The 24093-nt window shown below is 37.7% G+C and overlaps 1 protein-coding gene across 5 annotated transcripts in view; it reads right to left on the reverse strand.

Moving 5' to 3' along the window:
• adgrl3 (adhesion G protein-coupled receptor L3) overlaps positions 1-24093 on the reverse strand; it is a 1193186-nt gene that overhangs the window by 81048 nt on the left and 1088045 nt on the right. Inside the window, exon 26 of one of the 5 annotated variants that reach the window (XM_031903616.1) lies at positions 20836-21374. The exons of the other annotated variants lie outside the window; for them this stretch is intronic. Within the exon in view, the coding sequence (XP_031759476.1) occupies positions 21319-21374 (56 nt within the window). The 3' untranslated portion in view covers positions 20836-21318. Of the gene's footprint in view, positions 1-20835; positions 21375-24093 lie in introns of those variants that run through there. 5 annotated transcript variants of the gene reach the window in all.

Consider the following 24093-nt stretch of genomic DNA (forward strand, 5'->3'; position numbering starts at 1 on the left):
TTGCTAAACCCTTTTAAGATCTCCTATGGTGGAGCGAGTGCTGCTCATGCTAGATAGCCCTGACTGTCTCACACTATATAGAGTGTGCTATTACAGGATCTATCCCTCTGCTAACTTCAACTCATTCACGGGGCCCTGTCCCCGACTTTCACTAGAGCACCAAGGGGCTACTCTAGGGCAAATGGCTTTTACTGGGGCCAAGTCTGATCCCAGGCTCGATGGAGATGTTACCTGAGAGTCAGAAGGCAGCCAAAGAGGAAGCCCTCCTCCTTGCAAGACACTTTATCAGTCTGCAAGGGGAGTGGTCATCCTAACTAAACCAATAAGGCACAATATAGTATGAACTAGATACATGGTGCTTTGCCCAGCAACAGCACTAGGAACTAGGAAGTAGGGATTTAAAGCCATAGGGACTCTAATACCTATGGGTCCCTACAATACATTTTTAATTTATAAGCTAAATAGATCTCTTGGGAAAACTGAGACTTGTAGCTTAAAGGGCAATTTCATCTTTTTTAGCAAAACTGTAATAACACATAAAACAAGACCAAGACCCCAAAACCCTCAGAAATGTGTTTAAACTTTAACTAACCTGCCAAATTTTGTAAAAATGGGATTAGTATCTAGGGCATGTGGTCACAAAAATGGGCATGGCCAAAAATGTTCACTACACTATGCACGCCATTTCTTTTTGTCCCTCTTTACACTTTTCAAATGTTGGGAGGTATGCATTGCTATTAGGGCTTGTACTCACAAATGTTTCTTCCTGTGCTCCCCTGTGGTGGGTTCTCCTAAGTTCCACTGCAGGGGAACACAGCAAGAAACACATCCTATTCTTCCTTACGGGGCTGTAAGCACTGAATGCAGCTGGAACGCAGGAAGAAACACTTGTGAGTACAAGCCCTTAAACAAGCAAGTGCCTGAAGGAGATAAGCCATTCACTGCACTTTTCTGACCTAATGCAACAGACAAGGATGTTTCCCAGGGTCAATCTTCAACTGGAGACTAAGGTCCTGAAACAGGGTTGGTCCCCTGAGAACAGAGATGGATGTAAACCTTACCCTAAACTTCTCTTATTTGTCAGTCTTGTTGCAGGTAAGCTACTAGAAAATAGTCCATCAGTCAATTCAATGGTCACAGAAAATATCTTACATCAAGCAGAATGTCTAGCTGCTGGTTTTTATAAACCAGTAGATGAGGTTGAAAAACAGATGGGTGTCCATTGTGTTCAACCTAGTTAATCCAAAGGAATGCAGGGAAAAAAATCTTTATGAAACAACCTAAATTCCTTCCTGACATACATTTGTTCACAGTTTGATGAATTCCTGGATCAAGTTTACAGTTAAAAGCTTTATGAAATATTTATCTTATAACTAACCATTCTGAAGTTTTTTTTACGGTAAAGTATTGCCTATTATTACCACTCTGAAATCACAGTAAATTGTTAAGAATTTTACAAATTATTTAACTATTATCTTTGGCTTAGCAACATTTAAACTCTTTGCTTAACTCTATGCAGGCTCTAGCAGCCATATGTGACAGCCAGACCCCAATGCAGTTAGCCCAGACCAGCCCACAATAAAAGGGAAAATTGATCTACAGTCAGACAATTAGCATTGGTGACAGTGGAACTTTTAACAGAATTTCATGCAACCAGTGCCTCTAAGGAGTGGACTATACTCCACTATTTGTGATAAAATCATCAATATGCACCTATACAAGCATTTTGGTCCCAAACCCTCTATGTGACACCTGGGCACAGCAATAGCACAAGAAATACTGTTGCAAATAAACTGGGGTCAGGATGGAAAAAAACTCAAGGCAGATGGCAAATCTACGGCGTCACTATGGCACATACAGTGAGGAACATAAGTATTTGAACACCCTGCGATTTTGCAAGTTCTCCCACTTAGAAATCATGGAGGGGTCTGAAATTCACATTGTAGGTGCATTCCCACTGTGAGACAGCATTTAAAAAAAAAAATCAGGAAATCACATTGTATGATTTTTAAAGAATGTATTTGTATTGCACTGCTGCACATAAGTATTTAAAAACCTGAGAAAATCAGTGTTAATATTTGGTACAGAAGCCTTTGTTTGCAATTACAGAGGTCAAATGTTTTCTGTAGTTCTTGACCAGGTTTGCACACACTGCAACAAGGATTTTGGCCCACTCCTCCACACAGATCTCCTCTAGATCTGTCAGGTTTCGGGGCTGTCACTGAGCAACATGGAGCTTCAGCTCCCTCCAAAGATTTTCTATTGGATTTAGGTCTGGAGACTGGCTAGACCACTCCAGAACCTTGATATGCCTCTTACGGAGCCACTCGTTTGTTATCCTGGCTTCGGGTCAGTGTCATGTTGGAAGACCCAGCGCTCGCAGCGCAGCAATTTTTTTGAGCACGCCCACTTTTGTGGCCACGTCCCAATTATCACACCCCATTTAAAAAAAAAATAAATACTCCTTTTAAATAGTTGAAATGGCGGGATCAGACACAAAATGTGCTATACCCTCATACTGTACTACCTAAGGAAAACAATATAGCAACTCCTACATATAAAATACAAATAAAGAGAGAATGCAGTCAGTTATAAGTGAGTTATAACTATGTAACAATTTGCCCCCCCATACACAGTGCCCCCATCGGCCCAATAGACAGTGCCCCCCATACACAGTGGCCTCATAGACAGTACCTCCCATACACAGTGCCCCCATAGACAGTACCCCCCATACACAGTGCCCCCATAGAAAGCGCCCCCAATTGTACCCATAGACAGTGCCTCCAATTGACCCCATAGACAGTAGCCCCCATACACAGTGCCCCCATAGAAAGTACCACCCCATACACAACGCCCCCATAGAAAGTGCCCACCCCCAAAGACCGTACCCCCATACACAATGCCCCCATAGACAGTACCCCCCCATACACAGTATCCCCCCATACACAGTACCCCCATAACAGTAGCCCCCATACACAGTGCCTCCATAGACAGTAGCCCCATAGGTGATCCGGCTTCTTCTGCAGCTCTGCTCCTTATGCGGCGGCGACAGGCCCATTTATAAGGTTGCGCCCCGTGCGTACTGACGTCACACACATACACACGGGGTGCAACCTTATAAAGGTCTATTACGGAAATCTATTATGGAAATGCGGGACATTCATTGAACTATCCGGGACAGCGGATGCGCTATAAAAACAGGGACTGTCCTGCGGAAAGCAGGACAGTTGGGGGGTAGGCAGCCACGACCCATCTGCAATGCTCTGACTGAGGGAAGGAGGTTGTTGCTCAAAATCTCATAATACATGGCTCCATCCATCCTCTCCCTTCGCAGAAAAGCACCCCCAAAGCACAATGTTACCACCCCCATACGTCACAGTAGGGATGGTGCTGTTGGGATACAACTCATCCTTATTTTTCCTCCAAACACGGCGAGTGAAGATTAGACCAAAAGGTTCTACTTGTGGAGGTCCACAATTTTGTCTCTAGTGTCTTTTGGACAGCTCTTTGGTCTTGCCCATGGTAGTAGTTGGAGTCTGACTGATTATGGGGTGGACAGGTATCTTTAAAGAGCTATTAATTTAGATTAATGAGTGGAGCAGAGGTGGCCTTTTTAAAGGCAGAGTAACAGGTCTTTGAGAGCCAGAATTCTTGCTGATTGCAAGGTGTTCAAATACTTATGTGCAGAAGTGCAATACAAATAAATTCTTTAAAAATCATACAATGTGATTTCCTGAATTTTTTTTTAAAATGCTGTCTCTCACAGTGGTATTGCACCTATAATGTGAATTTCAGACCCCTCCATGATTTCTAAGTGGGACAAAATCGCAGGGTATTCAAATACTTATGTTCCTCACTGTAAAACTGAACATATGAGGAGGAGAGGACTAATATAAACTAGATAACTGTGATCATTTGCAACTTAGGAGCAACTTATACATGGTTTAGTTTTATAAATAATATAAGAATATAGGAAGGCCGGTATTTTTTTTTTTTTAGAAAAGGTGGCAACCCAAGACAAGACATTTATGGAGTCACTATGGCACGTTAAACTGAATATATGAAGAAGGGAGGAGTAGTAACAGATAAACTAGATAACTATGAACATTTGCAATTTAGGTGCAACTTTTGTAGATTGTAAGCTCTTTTGGGCAGGGCTCGCTTCACCTCTTGTATCGGTTATTGATTGCTCTCTATGTTACTCTGTATGTTCAATGTATGAAACCCACTTATTTAAAGGAGAAGGAAAGACAAAGTCACTTGGGGGTGCCAAAATGTTAGGCACCCCCAAGTGACTTGAATCGCATACCTTTTACCCCGGAACAGCACCAGCCCAGGGTAGCTGCAGCGCTTCCACCTTCCTGTATCGCTCGCGCGCGCATGTGCAGTAGAGTGAAAAGCCGAGCTTTAACAGAGAAGTCGGCTTTTCACTCTACTGCGCATGCGCCTATTGTTTTAGTCGCAGTGAAACGAAGCCGGAAGGAGGAAGCGCATCGCTCCAGGTACCCTGGGCTGGTGCTGTTTTCTCCTAACAGGGGCACCAGCCCAGGGTACGAGGTAAGCGATTACAATTACTTGGGGGTGCTTAACATTTTAGCACCCCCAAGTGACTTAGCCTTTCCTTCTCCTTTAACAGCGCTGCAGAATATGTTGGCACTTTATAAATAAATGTTAGAGGTGTCAACCCAAAGCAGATTGTAAATTTACAGAGTCACTATGGCACTTAAAACTGAACATATGAGGAAGAAAGGAATAATATAAACTAGATCACACTCAAATAACCTTTATCTTCAGCAGGTACAACAACAATTAAAACACAGTCTTTCTTCAGCATAAAGTAACACAACAACAGAGCTCACACTCTTTTTTTTTGGTGCAGTCCTCACATGTACATACCAACCCGCATACTGCTGCACCTTAAAGGTACCTATATAAAGAGGAAATATACCTGTCATCCAGGACCAGCCCCCCTGGAGTCCTGTACAATATATTATATATATATATATATACAGTATATATATATACAAACCGGATTCCAAAAAAGTTGGGACACTAAACAAATTGTAAATAAAAACTGAATGCAATGATGTGGAGGTGCCAACTTCTAATATTTTATTCAGAATAGAACATAAATCATGAAACAAAAGTTTAAACTGAGAAAATGTACCATTTTAAGGGAAAAATATGTTGATTCAGAATTTCATGGTGTCAACAAATCCCAAAAAAGTTGGGACAAGGCCATTTTCACCACTGTGTGGCATCTCTCCTTCTTCTTACAACACTCAACAGACGTCTGGGGACCGAGGAGACCAGTTTGTCAAGTTTAGGAATAGGAATGCTCTCCCATTCTTGTCTAATACAGGCCTCTAACTGTTCAATCGTCTTGGGCCTTCTTTGTCGCACCTTCCTCTTTATGATGCGCCAAATGTTCTCTATAGGTGAAAGATCTGGACTGCAGACTGGCCATTTCAGTACCCGGATCCTTCTCCTACGTAGCCATGATGTTCTGATTGATGCCGAATGTGGTCTGGCATTATCTTGTTGAAAAATGCAGGGTCTTCCCTGAAAGAGATGATGTCTGGATGGGAGCATATGTTGTTCTAGAACCTGAATATATTTTTCTGCATTGATGCTGCCTTTCCAGACATGCAAGCTGCCCATGCCACACGCACTCATGCAACCCCATACCATCAGAGATGCAGGCTTCTGAACTGAGTGTTGATAACAACTTGGGTTGTCCTTGTCCTCTTTGGTCCGGATGACATGGCGTCCCAGATTTCCAAAAAGAACTTCGAATTGTGACTCGTCTGACCACAGAACAGTCTTCCATTTTGCCACACTCCATTTTAAATGATCCCTGGCCCAGTGAAAATGCCTGAGCTTGTGGATCTTGCTTAGAAATGGCTTCTTCTTTGCACTGTAGAGTTTCAGCTGGCAACGGCGGATGGCACGGTGGATTGTGTTAATGGTTTCTGGAAGTATTCCTGAGCCCATTCTGTGATTTCCTTTACAGTAGCATTCCTGTTTGTGGTGCAGTGTTGTTTAAGGGCCCGGAGATCACGGGCATCCAGTATGGTGTTAGTGTCCCAACTTTTTTGGAATCCGGTTTGTATATATAAACCATAAAGATAGATTCCGCACCCACAGGACTTAAATAAAAGTGGTAATTTATTGTGGCATGGAACTAACATTTCTGCCTGTGTCCACAGCCTTTGTCAAAGTTACAATGTACTCACTGTAGCAGCTCAGAGTCCAATGGGGTGCTGCCTCCTCAATATAGCTGGTCAGAACAATATACTTTAAAACTTCAAAAGAAGAAAAGAGGGGAGCACTCCTATAGTATATTATCAGTCATACAATTTATTAATTAAAATATATTGCACTTACACCTTGTAGCAGCAAAATCAGCATCTTAAACAGTAAAGCCTGTGTAAAACAACCGTTGGGCTACTGGACTGTTTTACACGGACTTTACTGTTTGAGATGCTGATTTTGCTGCTACAATGTGTAAGTGCTATATATTTTAATTAATAAATTGTATCACTGATTTTATACTATGGGAGCGCGCCCTCCAAAAAAGCCCTCCAAACGGCTTCGAGCTCTAAAGAATTTAGTTTAAAATAATTTTCTTAGGTTCAGCCCCCATCATTGTCTGTAGAGTCTTCTCATATGGATCAACAGCATCTCAAATTGAACTTATCCTTCCACTTAAACCAGTTCCTATCCCCCCTTTAAAATATCTACTAATTATTATTATTATTATTAACATTACTAATGGCATGCTTATTAATCTTGTGGACTGTGTAGTCTTTGATGCTTCGCTGTCATAGTAACATAGTAACATAGTAAGTTGGGTTGAAAAAAGACATACGTCCATCAAGTTCAACCATAATGCCTATATATAACCTGCCTAACTACTAGTTGATCCAGAGGAAGGCAAAAAACCCCATCTGAAGCCTCTCTAATTTGCCACAGAGTCCACCACTGTCAAGAACTGTCCCTTTCTTGGGGGACATGGGAGTCTTTTGTTTTATTACGAACAGTTGTAGCATAGTGAAAAGAGGCTTCTCTAGGAGGTGTAATTGCAGTGCTAAAAATATCTTAACTACAATTTAATTTCACTTTCTCATTGACTCCAATGCATTTTGGCACAATATTTCTGGAAAGCAAAATGCTTTAATCATAACTACTAGATATCCTTAGTACTGGTGGGAAGAGACTTTTATTACAGAGTAGTGTAAGACATGCCAGGGATCAATAAATTAGGAAATAAAAAATTGTAGTGAGGATTAGTACACCCAGAAACTTGGCAGAGTTAAGAACGTACAATTGGCAAATGAACCTGGATCCTTTCAGTCCTTTTATTTTGAATTTGGTGCAAAAGAATTGCAAGAGTATGATGACATTTACCTTACAACCACTATAAAAACCTATATTAGCAACCACTTAAATTCACTAGATGTGATTAGACATGCTATACAAAGAATGGGGAGCAAAGAGTCTAATTGGGCCTCACTAAGACCGAGTCTGGTCTCATTCTGTAAGAAACTTTCTACAATTATATTAGGTTGCAGCACAGAGCAACAAATAGGAGATAAAGATTTAGTCACAAGTATTTTATACAAAGTTCACCGACAATTTTTATTTTTTGATGGTAGATATGTGCTCATTTTGTCACTGGCTTAAAATAAGTCAAACCATCCTAAAAACCCAAGGATTAAAAATATGGCACATCACAATGAAGTCTGCCCTTCAGGATAGGTATCGTGTGATAATAAGGAAGAGGATGGCAGGGAAATTCTACCTCCAAAGTTGACCAAATTTACAATAAACCAAGGATTCTTAACTGTGGGTCAAAACCAGAAAACAGTGTTCATATTTTTTAGGTTTTAAAATATAGTAAGTTTCTTCTACAACAGAAAAACAGTAATTAAATTGCAATTCAATATGCATAAATGTTTTTAGCTTTTGAATATGATTTACTTACTTAATTTGGGTTTAGATGCCCTGACTAAAACATTTTATTGCAATAAAATTTATGATGGAAAAGGGATACAGGTAGTTTTAAAAAAGAAGTTTTAAAGTGAAAGGACCTCTTTATAAGGTTCAAGCTGCACACCAATTCACCATTCATCCCATAGGCTGTGCCAACATATTTTAATGGCAGCAAGACTCCCTACCTACCCCTCCCTACCCTTCAGTTGACAATGTAAAAAGCAAAAATAATTAGTATTGCTACCAATGAGAAATTAACATGCTACAGAACAATATGAAGGCATATAATAAAATGTGGCTCCCCTGGCTGGCACATGAAAAGGACCCCCTGCTATTCTCTTCCTGACATGTATATGGTTTTTCCTAGTACAGATTGGACTAAAAGCTAGGATATGCTTTATTGCCCATTTCAACATTTGTGTGTAATGGAACAAAACCCAGCTGCTGTTCTTAAGTTATATACAGTAAGTTTTGTATTTCCCAAAGCTTTTTCTTATTCTTTTTTTATCTTTGTCATGCATTGACGGGGACCAAAGGTCCTATTCTTCTTTCTCTATATTTTCTGTAAACTCAACAAAACATTTCAGTTTAAGAAAAAATAATGAATTCCTTTTAGGGTACATGTGCAATTTTGGACATATACACAAGTAAAAACATACACGTTTTTAGCCAAAAATTAGAACAAAATCCAGTTTTTGCACAAAAGGATATTACAATTTCACAAACTACATTCTGTAAACGTACAATTGCATTTTCTAAGACTGTATTTTGTCTCTCAAATATATAAACTCCATGTAACAGAACCAGTGAGGTTCTGTTACATGGATGTATGAAGTTACATACATAATAAATTACATTAAAAAATACATATATTCTTGTAAATTACTATTGTATGCCAAGCTACACAATTAGCGGCCGATTCACTAAAGGTCGTTAACGCTTAAAGGACATGTAAACCCCACACACAAAAATTTAATCAGTGAACAGCCTCTTTAAAATCTTTCAATACCTTCCACTCTGGTTGTCCAGAGGTTAATAGGAATGCTGCAGCATCTCCTTATCACTTAGATTTCCTTCTCCTCCTGTAACTCACTCAGCCCTCTCCCTCAGGAATTTGCTTTGACTTCTGGCTTGTGGGCATGCTCATTTGTTCTAAGCTTAGATTACTAAACACGCTCTCCAGTCTAGCAGCCAGTGAAGAGAGATGGCATTGCTGTTCCCATAGAAACTCAGCTCTAGCTGTCTGCTTAAATTTTTTTCTTCCAACCTCCTCTACTGAGCTCAGCTCAAACAAAGCAGAACTCTTATCAGACAGTTTTGCCTGTGTGAGGCTGTATTCTTGATGAAATGTATGCCGAAAAAGGGTCTGTGCTTGTGTGTACTGTTTGCAGATTTAAATGTATCTGATTATGTATCAGAGGAAAAATGGCCACCCGGTGAAAGCTGCTATATGCTTTAGGAAAATGTAATGGTGCTGGCAAATGGAGGGGATATATTCAGTACAAATGATGCCATTTGGGTGGGGGAGACATGCCTGATATACATTGTAGGCAAATTTAGGCTTTACATGTCCTTTAACGCATAGTTTTATGCGGTTAAAAAGTCTTCATTAATTAAGTACTGATTCATCAAATTAATTTTGCATGCATTACTACTCATATCGCATACGCAAAAATCTCAATTATTGCAAAGCGTTATGTCCATCCCATTGCGATAATTATCTAATAGAAATAATACTAACGCATAATTCACAGACATATTTGAAGCGTTAAAAGCATAAAATGTTACTGTGAAACTTAACCTCCCAGGAGTAGGCGTTACTAAAGAACATTGCAGCTGGTTGATTGTCTGTGGTGACAAGATGGAGTTTGCAGTCGGATTTTTTCTGGAATCTGAAGAAGAGAATCAAGTATGTGTTCGCCCTAGAGTGATGCATCCTACAGTTTTCTGGGAAATAGTCATTTTCAGAATGGTAGTTTTTAGAAAGTAACGGTTACGTGTGTAATAGAGCGCTAATATCGCGTGCTATGAAATAACACATAAATATATTGCATGCTTTAAAATACCACTTAAAAAAATTGCTTAAGTCGCAGTGCCTTCTATTCCGTTCTTGTGCGCATGTGTGCAATCTGATTCCCTTCCCTGCTGTGTTTATGCACGCTCCCTGCTCCATTAACATGCGTGTCTTAGTAACGCCCTCTACACGACTCCCAGCCAATGAGAAGCGAAACCACCATTGCCATAGCAACACGCGACCGCAACTGATTCATTCATTTCTTCTCTGCTACGGGGGCATTCAGATAGGTTCAAGGGGGGAGGGTGTGAAGCGCATGCGCAGTATAGAGTAGTAAGGGAAAGGAAGTGGGCATCCCTTTTCCAAGATGGCAGCGCCGTTCACTGAAACAAAGAGAAAGTATGCTGTAAGTGTAACTCTGTAAATCCTTCATTAGGTGAGCCAAAAATATAGCGTTTTTACTTAACAATAGTAGAACTATTTAAGAGTGTGCTCTATAGAATTTGACTTTCATTCTCCTTTAATAGTGCCAAATCTGGCCTGTGCAGTTTCTTGTTCAGTGGCATTCTGGGTGCATATTCTATAGCAGTGCTGTCCAACTGGCGGCCCTCGACCCCCCTCTGTGTGGCCCCCCACCTGTCTGGCTGCTTTGATGGCTTAACTTTGTGTTAGCTTTAAATGGTATCAGTACTGAGATTAACTGGCCCCCTGTATGGTTCTCACCTCAGATTCAGGCTGTAACCCCCCTGTATTGTTTAAAAATGTAATCCCCTGCATTGTTCACACCTTTTAATCTCTGCATTGTTCACCCTCTGCAGTTTTCACACCTCAGGTTCAGGCTATAATCACCCACATTGTCACACACTGTGTGTCACACACTGGCCTATGCTGCCTGTGTATAAGCAGCATAGGATAGGCAGAGTATGGCACACACAGGCAGCATAGGGCAGGGAGAGTATGGCACACACAGGCAGCATAGGACAGGCAGAGTGCTGTCTGTGTGTGCCATACTCTGCCTACCCTATGCTGCCTGTGGGAGGTGAACCTGGCAGGGGTTTGTTCTAGGAGTTTGTTAGCAGTTGGAAATAGCCATTAAATGGTCCCTAAGGTGTGTAATTATATGCTGGGGGTTGCTGTGCTATCCACAGGGGAGGAGGTAATATGGATTTAAGGGTGTGTCTTAATATGACATAATATAATTCTTTAACATATGAATGATGGTCGATATCCCTGCAGCGACCATTGTGATAAAACGGGTGTGGTTTGAAGTGGGTGTGGTTTAACATGGGGCAGTGGCCAAAACTGGCTTCCATTAGCGGCCCTCCACCATGTATGCGAGAGAAAGTCCGGCCCTCGGCCCTGCAGAAGTTGGACAGCACTGTTCTATAGTAATAGAAATAGTATTGTAGTTTCATGAAAGTGACATAATATTGCCTTATTCATATTGTACAAAGCTATCATAAGCTTCCCATCTCTTAAAAATAAAAGCTCATTCGAAAACCACCATCGCTGTGAAACAGTGGTCCAGTGAGTGTCTACTCAGGGGCAATTTATTTTCCCCTACAAATTTATCTGATTATGGCAGTATAGTCTGACTGGGCACAGTGCAATCTATACAAGGAATGGCTTTACATTCTTAGAAGATGGATTCGAACAGCTTAGGCAAAGGCATTTGGGGCCTTCCCATAAATCTGGGCCTAAGTAAATATAAATTTTATAGGCTGATTTAATTGAATGCAATAAAGATCTTGATATTTCTTGATCTGAGAGTTTGTTAGATCCTAATGAAGTGATATTTGGTCTATTGTAAAGATGGTTTAGGTTTGGTGGTTTAGGTTTGATGGTTTAGGTTTAATGGGAATAGCTCTATCACCTTAAGTTATCATTCTGAGCTGCAAAATACCTAGAAATATTGTAATAAGTTTTGTGTCAGCAGAATCATTCTGTCAACACAGCATTATATTTGTCATCCATTTGTAATAAATGGTTCACAACCAATTAAAACAGTGGGAAGAGAGATCAGTAATTGTTATGCATCTTCTTAATAGTTTGGAAATTTACTGACAGAATTTTTCACAGATTTGATATTATGGAACTGTACCAATTTTGTTGACATAATAAATTATGCAATAAACATATACTGTCAAATAAAACTAGCAAATTAAAATTTGATATTAAAGTATAAATTACAATTCATTCCTTAAGTAACTTTACACATCACTGGTTCTGTTACATGGATTTTATACATTTGAAAAGTAAAAAATTGTCTTAGGGACAGAACGCAAGTGTATATTACAGATTTCAATTTGTGATATTATAATATCACAATAACAGCCCTTGCAAGCACAGGTGTCACACATGGAAGACTCAAATAAAAACATAGCAGGACTGTGGCACTGCTAAACACTCGGACGGATATGAAAATGGATGGAGTACAGCTTGCCTTTGGCTTTTGCATCTTGTAAATGTTATCAAAAATGTCACCTTTTTGTTTTAACTTCTTTTTCTTTCATTGTTGCAAATGCCACCCCAGTAGCAACATTTAATAACCTCCTATATATCTTTGTTGGGAGCCTGATCACATAGACATTTAAAAGGTGCTGTGAATAGAATATTTCAAAGCAGGGACAAGTTCCTAAATTGTGTATGAAGAGATAGAGCCATTGTTTTTTGCACTAAACCTAAATCTGGAAAATTAAAGATACCTTAAATGCAAGGATCGTGTGAAAGACAGTTTGAAAAGGGAAAATGTGGAAAATTAGAGGGCAGAAGGTGGCAACTAGCCATAAGTAAGACAGGATAGAATGAATAATATTTTTTCAGGCAGCTTGACAACAGGAGCTTGGATTGCGACTTATCAGAAGCATGAAGTGGGATTGCTTCAGGGTGAATAGATGGGGGAATTTCCAAATTTAGCAGAAAGTACATTATTGGAAAATTTGTACAACCAACCCTAAACTTACCTGGGGATTTATCAGCTAGACCATTGAAATACTGTAAATACCGGCTGGGCGGCAACCCTGTTTATTACTAGAGGCAGAAACTGGTCTTTGTACCTACCCAAAAAAGGGGGGTTAGCATGTGAACTTTGGTTGACTACACAGGAAAGACTTAGCATAAGCATAAGCATAATTCTAATCAAGTGCTGAAAATTCAGGGCAATGCATGAATATACATGCAGTATGCAGTTAAAACCTTTGTGTACAGCCCCAGAATATAGTTTATTCTGGGTTGATGCCCAATGAAATAATACAGCTTTCCCAAATTATACAGTGCAGATTTTTCCTCTCAGTGCTGTATGATTTGTAGTCTCCCTGGATTCTCTTGCTTATCTGAGCCAATGAATTTGGCATGTTTCTTTCCCCAAAAGCCTTAGAAATACTAAAATAATTAAGAAACTACAGTTAATAGTTGCCAACCCCCTATACATAATTACCACTAAATGCAAAAAATAAGCCTTGACAGAAAGTTAGAGATCAGCAATAATAGTTACAACAATTAGGCTATTAGTAAACTACCAGTAAACTGCAACATTTTATATGGTGTCTTCTAGTTAAGCACACACCTAGACATCCCCTTTAAAGATGATACTTTGTAAAAAGCTGTAGTGCAGTAATTTTAAATATTATCTGCAATTGATAATATATAAAGCAATTCTATCAGAGAATTATAGTTAGAAGAATACTGTCATGGGAAAACATGTTTTATTTCAAAACACATCAGTTAATAGAGCTGCTCCGGTAGAATCCTGCATTGAAATCAATCAAAAAAAACAAACAGATTTTTTTTTTTTAATATTCAATTTTGAAATTTCACATAGGGCTGGCTATATTTTTCATTTCCCAGCGTGCCACAGCCATGTGATCTGTGCTCTGATTAAACTTCAGTCACACTTTACTGCTGAGCTGCAAGTTGGACTGATATCACCCTACCTCCCAGCAGCTGATCAGCAGAACAATGGGAAGTTCTAATGTGTAGCGCTGGCTCTTTCTGAAAGCTCATTTCTCACTGAGATGGCTGCCTACACACCAATATTACAGCTAAAAAAATACATTGATGGTTCAACAATAACATTTTAAATGGTAGAGTGAATTATTTTCTAAGTACATCAAAAAAATCATGACAGTATTCCTTTAAGACTTACAAACCTCAACAGGTGAAAATGGTTTATCAAAAGATATTTTACATAGTTAATCTAGGTTAAAAAAAAAATAGACTTGTGCACTCCTGGTAACCAAGGACCTTGTTTTCTTTCTCTGATCTAAGCTTAAAATCTCTACTATTCATACTTCTAACAATGTTAAGATTAATGCAACACATGTTTATGTCTACTGTACTGTATGTATATTTGAATAAATAGTTGCTGCAGGTGACATGCTTGCTATGTACACTGCCTGTGGTTGCTAGGCAACCATTTTTGGAACCAGGAAATTGTGGTGGTTTCAATTCCTTCTCAATATTGTGGGCCTGGTTACACTGTTTGACTTCAGAAAATAAATGTTTGCAAGACTAATTCAGCAAATCACGTGAGTGCTGTTTTTCTGTATTGTTTATGTTTTTTCCTAGCTTGGGTACCCAGGTAAAGGAATTGTTTACTGTATGTACCTTACATATATCTCTCTCTTCCTCTATATCTATACGTTTTTTTCGCAATGATCGGTATTTTGCGACTTTTTCGTCGCTGTCGCGACTTTTCCGTATGTTCCGCAACTATTTTGTTGCCATCGTGAAAAAATCGGATTGGGTTTTCTGCCGTTTACAATCGTTCAATACAAAAAAATCGCGACGGTGACGAAATAGTCGCGCAAAATACAATAAAGTTGCGGCGGCAACGAAAAAGTTGCGACAAATACGAACAAGTCGCGACGGCGATGAAAAGATGGCGAAATTTTTGTTTCCAATCCGAATTTTTCCCTTTCGGGATTCGGATTGGTGGATTAGTAAATCTCCCCCCTAGTGTGTGTATACACACACACACATACATGCTCAAATGAACATACACCAAACATTTTGCACCCCACAGTTAATGGAATCACTAGTCACTAGCTTTGTTTGGACCAGCACCATGGCACCATCTTACCTTGCTTTACCAGTTATCCCGCTATCTAAGATTGTAAGATTTGTGCTTGCATAGTAACAAAAAATTGCATGACTGCAAACGAGTGAATCTATATCTCAGTCTAAATGGAAACTGGGTATGAAAAGTAAGATGATGCCAGATTCAAACTTCCCTTTTTCTAACAGAAGCCACCCTAGCAAATTTGTTTACTGTAAGGTGCCTAACATTTTGGCAGGGCATGCCACAACCTCGCTGTCCTCAAGATGAAGTTGCATTTGTGCTGCTTCAGGTGCAAATGTTGGTCCTCAAGTGAAGAGATAGTTTCTTTTCTTTTTATACCAGTACAAGCTGTGTGAAAATTGAGGGCAATGCGTGGAAATACTTGGACAGGTGCAGTATGCAGTTAAAACCTCTGTGTACAGCCCAAGAATATAGGTTATTCTGGGTTGAAGTCCTACCTAATCAAATTATACAGCTTAAATTTGGCATGTGTCTTTCCCCTAAACCGTCATTAACACTTTCCCATCTTCCTTACGGTATTCTTTTTGATTTGGCTTCCACCTTCTTCAAACATTTTTAGAAATTGGAAAGGGAAATGGGAGTGTGGGGGGCATGGCCAACATTTAAAGAAACACTTTTATTTTGGTAAAACCCTAGAAATACTAGTGGGAATAAATGAAAGCACAAGCAAGACCTGAAAATTTAGTAAAGAGTGCTCCAGAAAGGTGTACGGTGAGCTGCATGGGCATCCTTCAAATAATCTACTACATGGTGCTGATAGGTCTTAAGATTTTGGCAAAACTCTCAGAACCTGCACTCTTATTGCTTTTCATTTCCCCTCTTTTTCTTGCTGTTGTGACCCCCCCAATTTCTTTGTTTACCTTATTTGCCATCTTCCTTTTCAACTTGCCTTCCCTGCTTTCTTTTCCCCAGTTTTTATAAATCTGTACCATTTTGCTTTGCAACATGTTTTCTTATCACACTATCATTCTCTGTTATTGCACTCTCTCTTCTACTATTCCCCATTCTTCTAATGTCTCCTTGTGGATTGCCTTACCTTACATGCTGCACCTTTTCTCCTGCCCAACAGCTGCACTTTTTGACCTCCCTACCTACTGCATTGGGGCCATCCCCCCTCCCTAATTCCCATTCCCCTTTCCCTTTACTCAATCACCCTCTCTACTCTACTCTTGTTTGGACTGTACCTTTCTCTTAATAAAATATCTAAAGTGGACATTCCATTCTAATCTGCAGACAGTCCAACATTAAACATATGGCTCAAAACTTTATTTAAATAAAAGCAAATTGAGAAAATGGTGGCAACAACAAGTCCACAAGTTCTTGTTATAAAGATTTTTTTTACTGAGGGGATTCACTGTATATAACTGGATTTACCCCCAATAATACACTACAAGTTTTTTGTAACTTAAATTATATTTGGGAATAGAGGTTCAAAGTACAGTATCTATTTTTAAAAAAATTAAATTACTCAGATAAAAGGTATGGAGATAAGTGAGCACAACTGACATAATTTTATATTTTGCATTGTCACTGGTTTTTGCCCAGCAACACCACCATGGTGTTAGGCTATATTTTGGTGAAAAGATTAGTTTTGTTATAAACATAATCAATAAAAAAAATATTTAACCCCCTAATAATAGACTGCTTACAACATTTTTTGTAACTTAAGAGCAAATTTGAGGCTCAAACTATATATAGGTATGGGACATTTTATCCAGAATGCTTGGGATCTGGAGTTTTCCGGATAAGGGATCTTTCCGTAATTTGGATCTGTATAACTTAAGTCTGCTAAAAATCATTTCAATATTGAATAAACCCAATAGGATTTTTTTTGCTGCCAATAAGGATTAATTATATCTTAGTTGGGATCAAGTACAAGGTACTGTTTTATTACTACAGAGAAAAAGGAAATTTTTTAAAAATTAGAATGATTTGCTTTTATATGTATGTATGTATAACTTTATTTATAAAGCTCCACAAGGGTACGCAGTGCTGTACAATCTTTCAAAATTACACACAGGGAGGACAAGTGATATAATAAATAAATAAATACAATATATATATATATATATATATATATATATATATATCCACTCCATAAATAGCACTCACGGCTTGTAAATCAGTAAAAAACTTTTATTGGTATTCCATATCGACGCGTTTCGACCCGCTAGGGATCATCATCAGGATAAAATCGGAAGTGAGGTGACCCATTAAATACACAAACCCACCAATCTACAATTAACCCATTGCAAAAATAAGAAACACAAAACCCAATATATTATTAACCACTGATAATCTCTAAAGCTGCAAAAATAACACTATGATGAAAAAAACTACTGTGCATATCATTAAATTATCAAAAAACACAAATATGACCACAATGTGACTAGAATGTAATAAATAGTGATATAGTCATAAAACCTATATAAAGTGGTATCATAATATAAAGTGCCCTAATAATAGCACTATGGTAAAAAATTACTGTGCATAATATTAAAATATCGCTATCACACATATAACCATACTCATAGTAATGCTATTTGACTAGAGTATAATAAATAGTGATATAATCATAAATCCGTAAAAGGTAGTGTCATAATATAAAGTACCCTAATAACCATGTGTATTACCTCAATGTGATGTAAAATATAAAAATTTAAAATCCTAAGTAAAAACAAATGAAGGTATCTAATGAGGAAATCAATTCATTAAAGAAACCGAAGGTCATATATAGAAGATCGTACACAAAGTTCCAAGGCCATAATCATAGACATATTACTCCACAGTATTTAAGCAGTTAAAGCTAGCCAAAAATCCATTGGTCGCTGAATCATAAAAATTCCAAGGCCAAAATCATAAGCATATTGCTCCATAGTCTTTGAGCAGTTAAGGATATCAAAAAATCCATTGGTCACTGAATCACAAAAAACATGATAGGGAAAACATTTCGTTTAAACCCCGTGGGGCTATCGTGTCGAGTCAGCGTATCCACTGAGATTCCCTCTGTAAGAGCGCTTTAGCTCTATTACCACCCCGAGGTAAAGGGGGAACATGATCGATTAGGATAGCTCTCAGCATCGGTAGAGAATGTTTGTAATTAGCAAAGTGTCTCGCAAGCGGAACATCAGATTTGCCTGTGGCCAAAGCCGTCCGTATCACAGATCTATGATTGTTCATACGGGTACGAAATGTAGTAACACATTTCTCATGGCTCTCTCCAGCTCATTTTTCAGAAATTTCAGAATATCCCCTATCCAGGAAACGATCTGACATCTCGGCCGCCTGTTGTCTCGCAGTCACGGAATCAGTATTTATCCTAAATACTCTCAAGAATTGTGTGTAAGGGACTGAATTGATCACAGATGGAGGGTGAAAACTATGGGCATGGAGTACAGTATTACGATCGGTATTTTTACGGAATAAAGTCGTCCCCACCCCAGTGGTAGTCCGAAAAATTCTAACATCGAGGAAATCAATTTTATCAACAGCATAATTCAAAGAGAATTTCACTGGGGTAAGCAAGGCGTTAAGACTGGCAACGAACGATGTGACTCCAACGTGGTCCCCACGCCAAATGATTAAAATATCGTCAATATATCTACAATAAAGTAATAAATTCTTTGCATAGCTAGAGTAAATATACTTAGACTCAAAAGAGTCCATATATAAATTTGCGTATGAGGGGGCCACATTAGAACCCATCGCCGTGCCAGTCCTTTGTAAATAGAATGTTTGTTCGAATCTGAAGTAGTTACATGTTAACACCATCTGCAATAGCATTATGATTCAGCGACCAATGGATTTTTGGCTAGCTTTAACTGCTTAAATACTATGGAGTAATATGTCTATGATTATGGCCTTGGAACTTTGTGTACGATCTTCTATATATGACCTTCGGTTTCTTTAATGAATTGATTTCCTCATTAGATACCTTCATTTGTTTTTACTTAGGATTTTAAATTTTTATATTTTACATCACATTGAGGTAATACACATGGTTATTAGGGTACTTTATATTATGACACTACCTTTTACGGATTTATGATTATATCACTATTTATTATACTCTAGTCAAATAGCATTACTATGAGTATGGTTATATGTGTGATAGCGATATTTTAATATTATGCACAGTAATTTTTTACCATAGTGCTATTATTAGGGCACTTTATATTATGATACCACTTTATATAGGTTTTATGACTATATCACTATTTATTACATTCTAGTCACATTGTTATGAGTATGGTCGTATTTGTGTTTTTTGATAATTTAATGATATGCACAGTAGTTTTTTTCATCATAGTGTTATTTTTGCAGCTTTAGAGATTATCAATGGTTAATAATATATTGGGTTTTGTGTTTCTTATTTTTGCAATGGGTTAATCACCAGTGATTGTAGATTGCTGGGTTTGTGTATTTAATGGGTCACCTCACTTCCGATTTTATCCTGATGACGATCCCTAGCGGGTCGAAACGCGTCGATATGGAATACCAATAAAAGTTTTTTACTGATTTACAAGCCGTGAGTGCTATTTATGGAGTGGATGTAAGATTTGATATGCACCCGGCTCCTGCTCTCTGCGTATGGTGAGTGCCGCTAAATCGGACTTTATATATATATATATATATATATATATATATATTATATATATATAAATGCACAGGGAATAAGTGCCATGTGGTATGAGACACAGTAGAAAGGAGGTCCCTGCCCCGTAGAGCTTACAATCTAAGTGAGATATAATATAATGGAGTCTATGGGAGATAGCCTTCCCGTAACTTGGAACTGGATAATGGGTTTCTGGATAAGGGATCCCATACCTGTACTTTTTAATAATGAAATTGCACAAATAAACGGTATGGAGATAAGTGAGCACAATCACAGAATTTTATATGTTGCATTGTCACTCGTTTTGGATACATGTTGGTGTTGCTGGGCACATAGGGAAAGTAAGGCTATATTTGGGTGAGAAAACTAGTTTTGTTATAAACAAAATCAATAAGAAAAAATAAAATATTACACCGTGCTAATACATGAGTCTAAATACAAAAACTATATAACTACTTTTATGGCAGCACTGACAGGACTTTTCTAAGGGTAAAAATTCTTGTCATGCATTGTCCATTGGGCCAAACAGATAGATGTCATGCAATTTGTCTGTGTACTGAGATGGCCTAATGGCATTGTTCTATTTGTTGCGGCAAAAGTTATGGTACTGACTAAAGTCTGAAGAAAATAAAGTGATATGAATGTCTTCAAAATGTTGCCACCAACACCTTAAGCTGGCCATGCACATACACATAAAATTGTACTCAATGTGTACAATAATCTGTGATTGTATGCTGTTCTGACAATCCAGAATTATCCACCTACTATAGCTACAGGTTGGTTCTGGAATTTGGCAGGTCTGAAAGTTTAATCTGCCAATGCACCATGTCAGCTAGATCATGATACACTGGCAGATAAGGAGGTGTACCAAGCTGATAAGTTGTTCTGATTGTGTGCCCATGCAAAAATGATTGAAACAACAAGATAGCCATACACTGTGTGGCCCCTTGTACTGTACCCATCTGTTCAGCCTATTGGAAACTGTAGGAGAACAGCCTGTGTTTGGCTGTCTTTGGTTATATCACTGATGCCATAAGCTTCCTATAAACTTTGCTGGGAGCCAGTTCCAGCCATTTTTGTTGCTTTCAACAAGCTCCAGTAACAAATATCCTAATGAAACATAAACCTACTTGCAAAAATATTTTATTTTACCATACTTATAAGCCAAATCATGTAGGTGATCATTTACAGCAACAATACTTGCAAATAACCCAAAAAATAATTCTCTTAATCTTGTACCTTGATAAACATTTAAATATATCCAACAATTGAACGTGATCTTTCATAAGCAACAGTAAATCGTGTTTCTTATAAATGCTGCATTAATGTGATGGACATGCAATAAACATAATAATACAGATCTTGATAATCTTAAAACAAACTGGTGACACAGAAATACAACACATAGTAAAACCTCTAGTTGATGTTTGCCATATTTATTTGCCAATCATTTGCCAGTTTTTAATATACTGTAATTTTACTTTGTTACAACAATATGAAATTAATTTAAATTTATATTTAAATACAATTGAGTTTTGATGAAAATAATTCAAAATGAAGTGTTCTTAATGATAAAATGTTTAGTTTTATATTAAAAATTAAACTAAAGAAAAATTACATTTGATATGCAATATTTAGCTTTACTCCCATACTTGTCTCTCTGTACGGCTCTAAACGACAGCATGAAGGAAAGGAAAGAAAAAAACAGCAAGTAAGCTTACTTTGACAATAGAAACGTGGCAAAAGCACATGAGCAGTTTGGTGACATGTTGGAAACAACATTTAACAAAATAATTTTCAAATAAACAACTCCATATTGCCAAAAAAAAAAAAACCTTTTGTTATAAAGTTAAATACTAAAATTATCACATACTGCAAAGATTTTATGTTCAGTAATGCTGTTTTTATAAAGTAATATTCGTAACTATAATTTAAAAAAGCTTTAGTATAAATTACTAGCAAGCAGTGCTCTTTTTACGTATAATAAAGTTGCAAACAGTTCCAACATGTAGATATGTAAATATCTTCACATCATTACGGCTTAAGCTTCTTGTATTGTACCTGTGTTTATTAAAATATTGTTACGACTATGGTACCAGTAATTTTGTGAGAAATTAGAATGTATATGCTGTTTATATCTGTTATTAGATTTAATATGTAGTAATAAGGTTGGAAAGAGACTTTCAAAATTGTTATCGCACAAATACTCTTAAAGACACATGCATCAAAATGATGCCATGGGAGCTATGGCATTAGTTTTGGAAGAAGGATTCTGAAAAGCTGTGCATACATCCCAGTAATATATAGTGATTGGTTGAAAGCAAACTATGAAGGCTAATCATTTAAGTGAAAAGCTATGAATGGTGTGCAAGTCTTTATTCTACAGCTACCAGATCTGGTGATCTCTAGAAATATAACAATACATAAAGTTAAAAAAAATGCTCAAGTAAAGGTAAAATGGATAAAACAAACCAGGAAATAGTTTAATTTGATATATATAACTAAACAAGCTTTGAATTAACATAGAACTTTCTTTGGCAAATTTGCTTTGCTGGTAAAATAAAAGGACCACAGCAAATTCTAATCTTTAACACAGAGAATAAATGGGTAAAACCATACAGGGGATACAATTCACAATACTTTATTAATCTTAGTAAAAATGATAAAAATAAAATAGTATTAGCAAGTAAATTTGTATCAATATTTTGCACTGTATTTAGTATTTTCGTAGCCGTTACGATTTGCTCGTATCTTGTCGCGACTTTTTTGTATTGAGCGCTCTTAAGCGGCGGGCGAAACTTTCAGACTTAGCATGATTTTGGAAGCCTCCCATAGGACTCAATGGCACTCTGCAGCTCCAACCTGGCCCAAGAAAAGTCACCATACTGAAGCTTGAATGAATCCGAAACTTTCGTACTCGGCGCGAAAGCTGCGAAAAAGTTGTGACTTTTTGCCAAGTCGTAGTGCTACGAAAAAGTCGCAACATTTTGCAAAACATTCGTAATGGCGAAACATTCGTAATGGCTACAAAAAAGTCGTGTTCGTGGATTAGTAAATCAGCCCCTAAGTCTACTAAAAAATATATTTAAACAGTATTTGCACCCAATAGGATTGTTTTGTTTCCAATAAGGATTAATTATATCTTAGTTGGGATGAATTACAAGGTACTGTTTTATTATTACATAGAAAAAAGAAACTATTTATAAAAAATGTTAATTATTTGATTAAAATGGAGTCTATGAGAGATGGAATTCCCGTAATTCAGAACTTTCTGGATAATGGGTTTCCGTATAAGGGGTCCGATACCTGTACATTAGCCTTAAAAGCAAGCATCTTTACTAGTGATGGGCAAAATACTTCGCCAGGCATGGACTGCGGCGAATATCCGCGTTTCGCCATTGGCGGATTATTTTGTGAAATGGATGAAAAAATTAGCCGCAGAAAAATTCGCTGAGCATTCAAAAATTGTTGCGTGCATCAAAAAAGAATAGTTGCGGGCGTCAAAAGAATAGCCGCAGGCGACAATTTTTTTTTGACGCGCAACATTTTCGCCGTTTCGCAAGACTTTTGAAAGATTCACAAATTTTTCGGCGAAGCGAAACAGGATAGATTTGCTCATCACTAATCTTTACCCATAAAATGTATACAGATAATCTTTTTTACCTAGCCAGAAAAAAAGACACGCGTACCAGCTTAACAGTGTGTACTACAGGGAGGGTAGTATACACTGATAAGCATGTCTTTTTTCCTGACCAAGTAGGAAAGGTTTTTATCTATATACAGCAGCTTTTTGATCATTTGTATTTGTTTCACTAAGCGCAAAATTGTGGGTGTTTATTTTATTAAATTTACTTTTCTAACAAAAAATTAGATGACATTTTCCTATTTGAAAAGTAAAATATGGCTAACTTTTATTAGTATGATCTCTTAACACATACTGGGGCCGATTCACTAAAGTGCGAAATAACGTGCGCTATTTATAGCGTGCGGTAAAAATTTTATCGCGTCTAAATTATCGCGACTTATCGCACGATTCACTATAAGCATACTTGCGCTATTTTACGCGCGATATTGCATGCGTTATTTAACTCGCGAAGACTATTTTTATGCGGTATTTGACGGTACATGCGCTAAATAACGCACGTGTATAGTCGTCGCATATAAATAGTAGCTTATAAATAGTGTATATAAATTGTTGCCGCATATAAATAGTGTATATAAATAGTAGCCACATATAAATGGTAGCATATAAATGGTAGCATATAAATAGTAGATGCTTATAAATAGTAGCCACTAGTGATGAGCAAATGTGTTCTAGTTATCTTTGTTGAAAAATTAGCAAATCTTTCGAAAGATCCACGAAATGGCAAAAATGTTGTGCGGGCAAAA

Source organism: Xenopus tropicalis, chromosome 1, assembly GCF_000004195.4.
Source record: "Xenopus tropicalis strain Nigerian chromosome 1, UCB_Xtro_10.0, whole genome shotgun sequence".
Taxonomy (NCBI): domain Eukaryota; kingdom Metazoa; phylum Chordata; class Amphibia; order Anura; family Pipidae; genus Xenopus; species Xenopus tropicalis.